The sequence below is a fragment of the Solanum pennellii genome, chromosome 8 (assembly GCF_001406875.1).
Source record: "Solanum pennellii chromosome 8, SPENNV200".
Lineage (NCBI taxonomy): Eukaryota > Viridiplantae > Streptophyta > Magnoliopsida > Solanales > Solanaceae > Solanum > Solanum pennellii.
The window spans coordinates 62,998,335-63,010,266 of NC_028644.1; the positions used below are offsets into that span (position 1 = coordinate 62,998,335).

An 11,932-nucleotide genomic window follows, 5' to 3' on the forward strand; every position below is an offset into this window, starting at 1 on the left:
AAGGCATGCGTTTACCTCCCATGTTCGATCGTGAAGGGACTTCCCTTTACGATGAAAGGCGTAATCCACAAGTCCGTAATGGATCTGGGTACTTTTGGAGACACAGTTGATACAACTGAACTCTTGTTGCAGACGAATAACTTAATTCTTATGTACCGTCAAATGATAACTAATGCTCCGTGTCCTCTTTTTTTTCTTCGGTGGACGTTACGTTCTCGGGACTAACATTGAAGCCCCGGGAACCATTGAAAAAATCCCTCACATACCAGTCCACATTTGGACTGGTACAGTACGAGATGCAAAGGCGCCTAAAGGTAAACCAAAATACGGTGAGGATATGGGTAATTTCTACTCAGCTGGTTTAGACCCGGTTTTCTATTGCCATCACGGCAATGTGGACAGAATGTGGAACGAATGGAAAACACTAGGAGGGAAAAGAACAGATCTAATTACAGAACCAGATTGGATGAATTCAGAGTTCTTTTTCTACGATGAAAATAAAAAACCTTACCTTGTGAAAGTCGGAGACTGTTTGGACACGAAGAAGATGGGATACGACTACGTAAAAAGCCCCACTCCATGGCGTGACTTCAAGCCAAACAAAAAATATTCATCTGGGAAACTAGACACAAGTTCAGTTTGTTTTTTTTTTCTTCCTTTTTTCATGCTGAAATTAGCTTGGCGCTTGAATCAAAATCTGGTGTTATTATGTTAAAAATAGAGAAAAAATATATATATATAAGTGTGATTAGATGTGTCAAATGAGTAGATTAAGAGCCTGTTTGGCTCAGCTTAAAAGCTGGTCAAACTGACTTAAAAGCTGATTTTTGACTTATTTAGCTGTTTGGCAATACTCAAAATAGCTTATTTTAAGTTAAAAAAAACTTATTTTAAGCCAAAAGTTAAAAGCTGGTAGGAGTGCTTTTTTTTTTTTAGCTTATAAGCTGTTTTAAGTTGACCACATTTTTATCTTTTTGCCCTTAATATTTCTATACAATCTCCAAATTACAACATATTCCTAACATCTCTTTCTTCCATTTTTCCCTTTTCACGTTTGGCATAGCAACTTCAGCACTTTTATCCAAACACATAACTACTTATTTTAAAAATAAGTTTCAGCACTTTCAAAAGTACTTTTTTAAAGCTGCTTTTATTAAGCCCATCCAAACGGACCCTAATACCTAATCACTTATCCACTTTTAAATATTTCAAAATGTTTAAGCAAGTAAGATGATATTCGAGAAGTTTCATGAAAAATACCAGGTCATACTAAATTAATTTGGTAATTCAAATATGGTAATAATATCATATTTATAAATATAAAAATGGTTAATTCATCGGTGACCCCTAAAATTGGCACGATAATTTACTTAGGCACTTTAATTATACAATGTTCATTTTAGACACCTGATATAGAGTTTTGCTATGTCATATTAATACTTTTTTCTAATATCTGCAAAAATACATAAGGTGTGTATTATTCTCGCGAATGATATGTAAAATGACGAATTAAATGATATCATATGTCATTTGTATAAAAAGAAATTATTAATTAATTCTTTTTAATAAAAATAAAAACTAACCAATGAATTAATGACATATAATATTTTTTATCCAAATAATTTAAAAATAAATAAATAAAAGATTTTAACCCACCCCTAATTGTCTCACCCCTCTCCCCCACTCACCACACACAAAATCATCTTATCTACAGCCCCCAAAACCCAACCTCCAAATAGCCTCAAACCCTGCATTGGAAGTACCCTACGCTCACCACTTGTAGAAACTGCCCCACCCCACATCTGCACGCCATTATTATCTCAAATAAAATTTTTAGCTCGTTTAAAGGAATTAATATTAAATTCTTTCAAAAAAAATTCTGTAAGTGAATTTATTTTTAGATTTTAAAAATATTTTTTATTTTTTGTCAAATTTTCATCTTTAATGGATAAAATAGTGACTAAAAAAGTAGGAAGAAAAAGAAGAAAAAATAATGAAAAATTAACTAAAAATTATTTCACGCGCTGATCAAAGAGTATATCACACTCATTATGTCAGGTAAGTAAAAATTGTCAAAATACCACAACAAGACTCTACATCAAATATTTAAAATTAACTTGTCTAATTAAGGTGTCTGAGTGAAATATCATACTAACTTTTTGGGGGTTAAGCCGATAAAAAATATCTAAACAAAATTGACACAACATGTATGACCCGTTCAAAATTCTTGTTAATATTATTTTAGATTTATTCTCAACTTACTTAATATTTTTTTTGTCAACTTCAAAAAGAACGATATCTTATTTATATTTTAGTAATTATTTTATTTTATTTTTAATAAAATAATTTATATTCATAAAATCTTATGACTTATTTTACATAAAAAATTGTCAAAAGTCTTTTTTTTTCCTCAAAAACTTTGTGCTTATCACACATTTTCACATAATTAAAATAATATAAATATTTATTTATTGGATATTTATTCTTTGGCCAAATTTATGCAAAAGATGTGGGCAAAATAATTTAAATGGTGGAGCCGTTACTAGCTCTTTGAATAATTTTAGCAAATACAAATAATGTCCCTCTGAATATTTCAGTAAATGCACGTGAACTAGTTATCCGATATTACTCTCTTTACTTTAATTTTTTAATATATAATTATTTTTTTCTCAATTTATTTTTAATATGAAAAAATATTTTTAATATTATTTTTCAAAATCGAATCTTAAACATTAATTAATAGGGTAGGTAATGTGATAAAATACTTGCATCAAATTCTTTGCAGACAAGTTTCTCTAAATGACAAAAATAACGAGCACTGATGACAAGTCCCACCCACAAGGGACCAGTTCAAAGAAGTAGAAACATAATTTCCTTACTAGAAAACATTTCTAAATTGAATGTGAATTATTAATTTCGATTTTACATTAACTGAACTTAATACATCATTGATTTTGTAATGTGTAAAAAATATATTTCCAAATTTACGTCAAATTAAGTATTTGATAAATCAGAAAAAAAATGTTTTAAATGGAAGCAAAATCAGTTATTTTATTGTTGAAATAAGCTAAAAATTTCTATTTTTTTAAAAAAACATAAGCAAAAACAAAAAAATATTTTTCTCAAGAGTAAAATATTCTTTTTATATATACATATTTATTAATATGTTTCTTATTAATTAATTAGCATATTTCATAAGTTAGGTGTTAAATTTTATTTAAGAATTTTGTTTTTTTATTTTATATAATAAATTTTAAAATTTATTTTACGTTTATATACTATTATTTTATATATTATACATTATTTTACGATTCTAAAGAATTAGAAAAAGGTAACAACAATACTTTCACAAGATTAGAAAAAAATAATTAACAAGTAAAGATTTGAGTCTTGCAAAAAAAGTATATTATTGATTGAAAAACTAAAATGTACATTTTAATTTTATAAAAATAAAAATTAACTTTTTATAATAGATATTTAAACTAGTTTCTCTCTATAAAAATAATTTTTAATATTTGTAGTACACAAATAATTGTCCTTTTTTTATAATTTGACTCTCAAAGTACTTTTTTAAAAAGATACGTATGTTAAATGCAATTTGCTTTTCAAAAGTAATTTTCAAATGAATTAGTCAAACACAATACATGTTGCCCTGTATTGATCCTTGTGTTTTTTCTTCATTTTCCTTTTGTGGAGTATACCTAGTATTCCAGTGATTTCGACTCGTCCTCAGCTTTAACCAGTCTCCAGCACATCATATTCTAGGGTGAGTTATTCCTTCTAACTCGTATTGGATTCTCTCGATCATGGTATGTCTGTAGTTTTCGGACACAAACAACTTTATTTATTTATTTTGGTATATTTGATACTCTTGGACTTATATTTGAGGATTAGATGTTTCTATGCGATAACTTTCAGGTTTTGAAAAACTATATGCAATAAACTTTAGAGAGGATTTTTATTTCTTACTTTAACAAGGTTTGACTTTCGCATTTATGATTATATTTCTAAGTTGAACAACTAAATATTGATAGACTCAATTTAATACCTATCGGTTGATGGATACCTATCGCGAGAATATAAACAAGTCCTCAAGAAAAAGTATCAAAGTCTCTCTAAATGATATATCCCTTAAATGATATTTTGACAAAATTAACATAAGGGATAAATCTGATTGCGAGCTCTATAGTGACTCTGCTTGCTCAATGTTTAAGATAATATATTTTTTTCCAGTTGTTTTTATTTATCCAACTTATATTGTAGCGTTTTTAGTTATTCATTTTATACTTGGCGTGATTCTTAAAAGATATTAATAATGACGAGAGATATAAACGTTATACGTAATATATAGAAAATGATTTAGAACATAAACAATTAATTATTTTTGTCTTAAATATAAAATGTGAAGTGTAAATTATACGCCCTCTGTCTCATATTATATGTCATATTTTTATTTGCACTTGTATTAAGAAATGATGTAATTTTATCTTTGTATCCTTATTTGATGTTTTTTTTAAGTCAACTTTATAATAAATGATGAGTACATTTTTAAGATTAATTGACTAATCTATCAAGGGTATAATAGGCAAAATATGACAGTTTATGCATAAATTCGACCATAGATCAATTCCCTTTTTATTTGGGAGTATTGACTACACCCCAATTCTGAGCTTCATGTTACTCTTTCCAAGTGACATGTCAGGTCCAGGGCATCCCAATTGGATTGACTGGGATGACAGTTTCGAGCCTGATCGACTTGACTCTTTTCCCTGCCTCCTGGCCTCTCACTTCGTTTCGTTCTTCTTCTGTACCGTCGCTTGAATGAAGACACCCGATCGGCCCGACTTTTGAATAAGGTTGATCAATGGTAGCTGCTTGGAGCTTTCTCTATACCTTAATTGAACTGCCCCGCTCTTAGCTCGGGTTCTTGCTTAATGAGGCGTCCCTTGTTTGCTCTTGGATTGGACTAAGTGGCAATCCTTACTGTGGAAGCAGACCTTGTCATTCTTCTCCTTCAATGCCAGTGGATAAGTACACAAATTGCTTTGAATAGGTAAATCAATCATTTGTCCTTGAGGATCCGACATTAATCCTCTCATACCTACTAATTGATGTACCTGAGATGCATTTCCTCGAGCTCCCGAGAAAGACATTATATGAACTGAATTAAAAGGGTCAGTCATCCTAAAATTTGGCGCTTACCTTTTTTGGCTGTAGGGTTGGGGTGGCTTGCTGGGTGAGACTGATAGAAAGAAAGGACGGGGGGCAACCATGCATGGTACTTCTCGACCCTGTCTCCGAGGGACAGTTGAACTAGCGACTCATGAATGCTGCCGGGTTGGACGAGCCAATAACTCCAATATTTAAAACATGTATCGAAAATTACTGGAAGGATGCAAACAAGAATAGTTTTTTTATAAAATAACAAGTATTATAATCCAGCTAATTATTGGAAGAAATAACATATGAAATGAGACGGAGGGAGTAGTTTTGAAATATTAGACTAGCAAATAAAAGTGATTAAGGGAATAGATTCCAGCATTTCGCATTATTGTTGTTGTCTTGTTCACATGCATGAGATGTCTTATTTTCTATAGTTTTGTATTATTACCAAATGAAAGATAAATTTTTATTTAAATAAGAAGATTACACATACATTCATGGTAATTTAACTCTCGAGAAATTCAATAGCCACACTTTGGATGGAGATCGCACCTCCACCCTTTTTAGGCACGACAGTCACGGTAATGATATCATCGTCTTCCAGTCCACAGTCCTCCAAAGATTCTGTAATGTCTAGCTGAAACGTCTCACCATTATCCCTTTTGTTATTATTATGTGCATGATTATGGGGCAAGTTGACGTAGGTCCCCGCGAACTCCACCTTATCAAGTTCATCTGCATTCACATTCTCATCCTCATTTAGGAAGACATCAAATCTTATATATTTGCTTCTATCATACTTTAAACCCTTGAACATTAACACCTCTTCTTTTTCGATTTTATCCTCTTGACTCCTTGACGTCTTTGGCCTTTTGATGCAAAAGGAAATTGGTTTGTTGAGGTTGGTAATTGGGAATACCTTGTTTTCTAGATCAAATTTTGTTGAATCCACTTTTCCTTCTCTTCCCTTTCTTGTTGGCCTACAATTAATCCATGGGATGTCTGCTGGTGCGTAATCATAACCCATCTTCCTTGTATCCAAACAGTCTCCGACTCTCACACGGTAAGGCTTTTGGTTTTCGTCGTAGAAAAAGAATTCGGAGTTTAACCAATCTTCTTCTTTGATATCTCTTTTTTTCCCGCCTAATCCTTTCCATATATTCCACATACGATCGACATTGGCATGATGGCTATAGAAAACCGGGTCTAAACCGGCTGAGTAGAAATTACCCATATCCTCACCAAAGGACGTTCTACCATCCTCCAAAGCCGTGCCACGGACAGTACCAGTCCAAACGTGGATGGGAGTATGAGGCATTTTTTCAATAGTTCCGGCATCGTCGGTATTATTAGTCCCAAGAAGGTAACGAGCACCGAAGAATTGCAAAGGGCATGCAGCATTAGTGATCATGGCACGGTACACTGAAGTTAAGTTGTTAGTCACCGTTTGTTCAACATCAGTGGAAACTTCTTCATCTCCGCCAAATCTAAAATCGATTATGGTTCCGTTACGGACGTGTGGATTACGTCTTGGATCATAAAGGGAAGTATTTCTACGATCAAACATGGGAGGTAATCGCATACCATCTGGATGATCCCAATTCCAATAGGGTAAAGCGAAAGTTGGATCATCGATCAGTTTACCCAATATTCGCTCGTAGAAGTACAAGTACCATCTATGAAACGGAAAGAAAAGCCAATTGAAATGAACTTGTAAAACATCATCACCAAATTTATAAGCACCGTTGCAATAAGCACAATGGATGTTAGCTTGTTGCTTGAATGAACGAGGATCCTTTTCATTCAGATCCATCATTCTTCGAGTCGCCAATTGGTACTTTGCAATATACTCCTCAGTCACTTGTTGAGCACGAGGACGTCTACGAAGTTTGGACATAGGTGGAAACTTATAATACGGAATGTTGTTCCATTCAGCTGGTGTAGGAGGGCAACAACTATAATCTACTTCTATACTACCCTCTTTCGTGGCTTTACCACAAGATTTCAGATTAGGTATCGGTATAGGAGAAGCATAGGCTAATGGTGCTAGATTGGAAGCACCATAAAGCCCTCCTAAACCAACAAGCACATTTCTCCTTGCAACGTTTTTCTCATGATCATCACCATTGTTTTTGTTGGCATTATCATTACTGCATGACACATGGAAATTTTTGTTATTACGACGACAAGGTTTTGCAAAGAAAGACGAGGGTTTAGAAAGAATGAAGACTTTGCTACTTTGCTCGCCAAGACTTAAACACATAGAATTACTCGAAAAAGAAGAAGACATTATTGAGAGGAGGGATAATTGTTCTCATTCCTATTCATCTATATATATATACGTATACAAGTGACTAAAATAATCATAAAGTTTACATATAACAAAAAAAACAACATAAACGTGATAAAGAACAAACATTTGAGATATTCAAGATAGAGTTTATATTATCTAATATTATGTATGGATGATAAAAAAACATAGTCAGTAAGCTTGAGATATTCAAGATAGAATCTATTATTATGTGCAGACGATAAACAGTCGTTTGAGATATTCATGATAAAATTTATCTATAATTATGTTATACGAATGATAAAAAAAAAGAACATAAACGTGCTAAAGAACAAACATTTGTGATATTCAAGATAGAGTTTATAATATCTAATATTATGTATGGATGATAAAAGAAGTAAGCTTGACTAAAAGATGGAAAATAATTAAAAAGAATTATTCGGAGAATCATAATTTTGAACTATCGCAAATAGTATTGCGATTTTCGAGAAGAATAAATTAAGACTCATGGGTCTTTTGTTTTGTTAATAGTGAATTAGTGATTATACCTTGTAATTATAGAATAGATTAACTAAGGGGAATGATGAATCAAATGAAACAGATTGAAAAAATATTTAACCTTTCTTCTTTTTAATTAAAAATAATAGTTGTCCACGTTTTTGTTGTGGCAAAGAAAAAGACAAAGTTCATAGTTGTCTTTTTTCTAATAAATCCATACTAATTTTTATGAGACTTGAAATTCATAGTGCATTCTTGTGGACGATATTAATAGAAGTGAGTAAAATAATCATAAACTTACATTAAATAAAAATAAAAAAAGGCATCGCATTTCTAACCTTACATCTCCACATGAAGAACTAGATTAGGTAACCGCTAAAGAACAAAAATGAGATATTTAGATAAAACAAAAATGTATATATTCCATAAAGAACAATAATTTTTCGGTAAATTTGAGATACTTAAAATAGATTTTATTAATATTTTACGGATGATTTAAAAACAATCGTCAGTCTAGTAAGTTTGAGATTTTGAGATAAAATCTATTTATATTGTGTACGAATGCTAAAGAAAGAGTCATTTGTCCAGTAAATTTGAGATATACATAATAGAATTTATTTATATTGTTGTACGAATGATTTTTTTTTAAAAAAAACAATATTTATTTAACAAGTTTGAGATATTCAAAATATAATTTATCTTTATTTTGTTTTCTTTTGCAAATCAGCCTTAATCATATGATATCAGATTATTTTCAATTCAACTTTAGTCCAAAAACAAGGTCTTAATTTTAATTGTAAGATTTGTGGTTAAACTAAGCAATTGCCTAAGAATAACAATCCTGAATTATTGGATTAAATAAATATTAATTTTTATGAGACTTGAAACAAACATGATTAGATGTCAAATACATTTATAGATGATTTATCCAGATATACAAAGATTGTTTTAAGAAATAAATGTGAAACTTTTATATATTTCCTTAATTATGAAAAAAACACTGTTAAAATAGGAAAAATAAATTTTATAACTAAGACAACAACTTGTTCTCTTCTTCCTATCAAACACACCCACAAAGTTGTTTGGAGTATCATGTATATACGGTTGAGAGAGAAATTGATATTCTGAGGCATATCACTTCATGGTGTCATATTGCATTGCATTACATGACATTCTTCTTTCTTAATGATTATGTGTTTTATTGGTGGTTGAAAAGTACTTGATATTTGATTATTTCTATTTGACGAACTTGATCTTGTGTGTTGCTGATATTGTGAGTGTCTTTTTGTGAAAGTTGTGATTGTTGAATATTGAGTTTGTAGTTGAGGATGTGTAAATTTGTTAAAATGATTTTGATGAGCTGGGTGCTATGAAAACTGTGAACTGTTAGGTTGGGCTGAATTTTATACAGGTTATAGTTGTGGAAGTTCGGTTGGTATGTAAGGAGCACCCGTATTTTATCCCCTTAGCTTGTGTTTAGAAGTTTACTTGCTGGGTACCGTGTGGTTTGGTACTCACCCCTTGCTACTACAATTTTTATGTAGGTTACTAGCCCGGACTTTGTGTATTTTTCTTCTCCTTGTCTGAGGCTTCTTGGAGATTTGTGAGGTAGTTGTTTGCCGTCTCGGCGGACTTTCTTTCTCCTTAGTTATGACCTTGTTCTATTCTAGAACAACTTCATTTTAGACTAGCATTTTTTTAAAATAAATTGAAATACTTTAGAGGCTTGTATACGTGACAATCAGATTTTGGAGGTGTTTTGAATTGATTCTGAAATTCCCATATTTTATTGTAATTGTTGAGTTTTAGGCTGATTTGTTTTGGTGAGATAAGACGAGTGTCATTACGTTCATTTTTTTATCGTGACAAATTTAGACTGACTTGTCTTAATGGAATAAGACGAGTGTCATCACGTTCATTTTTGGATCGAGACACAATCAAATCCATGATGAGCTAGTTTAGAAACACTTTATTAGTAACTATTTGTTTGTATATATGTAACATTTTAGACTTGTATGTATTAGTAATTATTGTCAGTACTAAAGCCTTCAATCACCATTTAGCTAATGTAAGTAAAGGTATATCTTTTTTTCTTTTTATAAAAATCATCTACACAAGTTTTCAGTCTATCAAGATGAGAGTTTGGACTGGATCTGTACCTTATGCATTATTCAAAGAAAAGAGGAAAAAAGAGGAGATTAAACATTATCTAATATACCAAGAAAAAGAAGTAAAAACTTTAATTTAAAGATGGCTAAGATATACAAAAGAGGATATTATTTACATGAAATGTTGAACTATTCAGACTTTGCTTACACAATTTACTTTCAGTTTTTTGGCTAAGCAACATTTACCCACCAGTGAATTTAATAAAATTATCACTAAAGGTCATATTTAATAACAATGAATTTGAGACAACTATAATGACCACAAAAATTATCTTAATTAAATTTAGGGAAAATTACGCGGATAAGTAAACTTATACTATTTAATTTACTCATCATAGCTATAGTTTGTTATAATTACCACTCGCGACTAACATTATACATTAATTACGTGGATTGACTTCGAGTTTATATGATTAGTCATGTTTGTTTATGTATAATTCGCCAGTTTATACAAATAAATATGTATAATATACAATTTTTTAGCCTATATACATATACAATTCACCTCTCTCCCGATCTCTGCCTTCTCTTGCTCGGCTCTCTCCAGCCTCTCTCAATCTCGCTCGCCTCTCTCCTCCCTCCTCCCTCTCCCAATCTCACTTGCCATTTATACAAATGTATATGTATAATTTACAGTTATTTACAATAATATACATATACAATTCACCTCTCTCTCACTCTCTACCCTCTCTCTCTCTCGCCTCTCACGACCTCTCTCGCCTCTCTCCTCTCTCTCCTAGTCTCGCTCGCTCTCTATACCCTCTCCCAGTCTCTCTTGCCATATATACAATTACATATGTATAATATACAATATCTAACCAATACACATATACAATTCACATTTCTCCCACTCTTTTCCCCTCTCTCTCCCAGTCTCGCTCGCCTCTGTCTTCCAAATAACATGTAGCTACAAATTGTAATTATCAAACTATAGCTATAGAAAGTAATTATTTATTTTTAAGTGGCTATATGTGAAAGTTTCCCTTAAATTTATAATATAAGGGAGTCATTTAGTTGCAGCAAAATTTAGAAAATATTCAAAAAATTTATCTGTATATATCACTATGAATTCATAAAATATAACATATCTTTTTAGCTCTAACAAACAAAAGAAAGTATTAATCCGAAATACTATTATAACTTTAAAAACTAACACAAATAAAATTCTTTAAATAATTTCTTCAACTCTTCAAAATTACTATTTTTGTTTCAGATGTAGGAAGTGCATCATTATAATTATCGGAACATATAAATGTTCTAATAAATTAATAATTTAAAAATATGGATGGAATCTCTCTATATCTCTAAATACTCAGAAACTCAATTTCTCTAACTACAAAAGACAGTAATCCTTTTGTTAAATAATTTGAATATCGATTAATTTATATTATTATCTTATTAGAGTAATACCAATTGTATATAAAATCTAAACGCAAAAATCTATTATTTCTCAACAAGGTGGTCCTAAAAGATTTCTTTGTTTGTACCCTATGAAGAAATTAAAGTTGACAGCCAGATTTTGTACGAAAAGTTGTTATGGACAAATCTGATTGCTATATTGTGACTCAGTTGGTTCAGTCCTACGATATAATTCTCGTCTTTCACTTTTATTTATCACACTGTTATTATATTATTCGATTATATTATTTATTCATTGTAAATAATATGATTCTTAAAAGATAATAATAATAATAATTGATATAAGGATTGTACTATAAGCTCATATTAATTGATATTTATATGAATATCAGTTCAACTTTAGTGCAGAAACAAGGTTTTAATTTTAATGGTAAGATTTGTGGTTAAACTAATT

At 30.9% G+C, this 11,932-nt stretch overlaps 1 protein-coding gene and 1 pseudogene across 1 annotated transcript; one reads left to right on the plus strand and one right to left on the minus strand.

The window, feature by feature from the left end:
• LOC107027813 lies at window positions 1–835 on the plus strand (annotated as a pseudogene).
• A 4,747-nt stretch (window positions 836–5,582) lies between these two features.
• Window positions 5,583–7,485, minus strand: LOC107027272 (catechol oxidase B, chloroplastic-like). Its single transcript, XM_015228452.2, has one exon. It carries the CDS (start codon window positions 7,451–7,453, stop codon window positions 5,669–5,671), a length of 1,785 nt encoding a protein of 594 aa, XP_015083938.2. The 5' UTR covers window positions 7,454–7,485; the 3' UTR covers window positions 5,583–5,668.
• Between the last annotated feature and the right edge of the window lie 4,447 nt (window positions 7,486–11,932).

Coding starts and splice junctions, on each gene's coding strand:
- LOC107027272 (XM_015228452.2), bottom strand. CDS start 7,453: ATGTCTTCTTCTTTTTCGAGTAATTCTATGTGTTTAAGTCTTGGCGAG.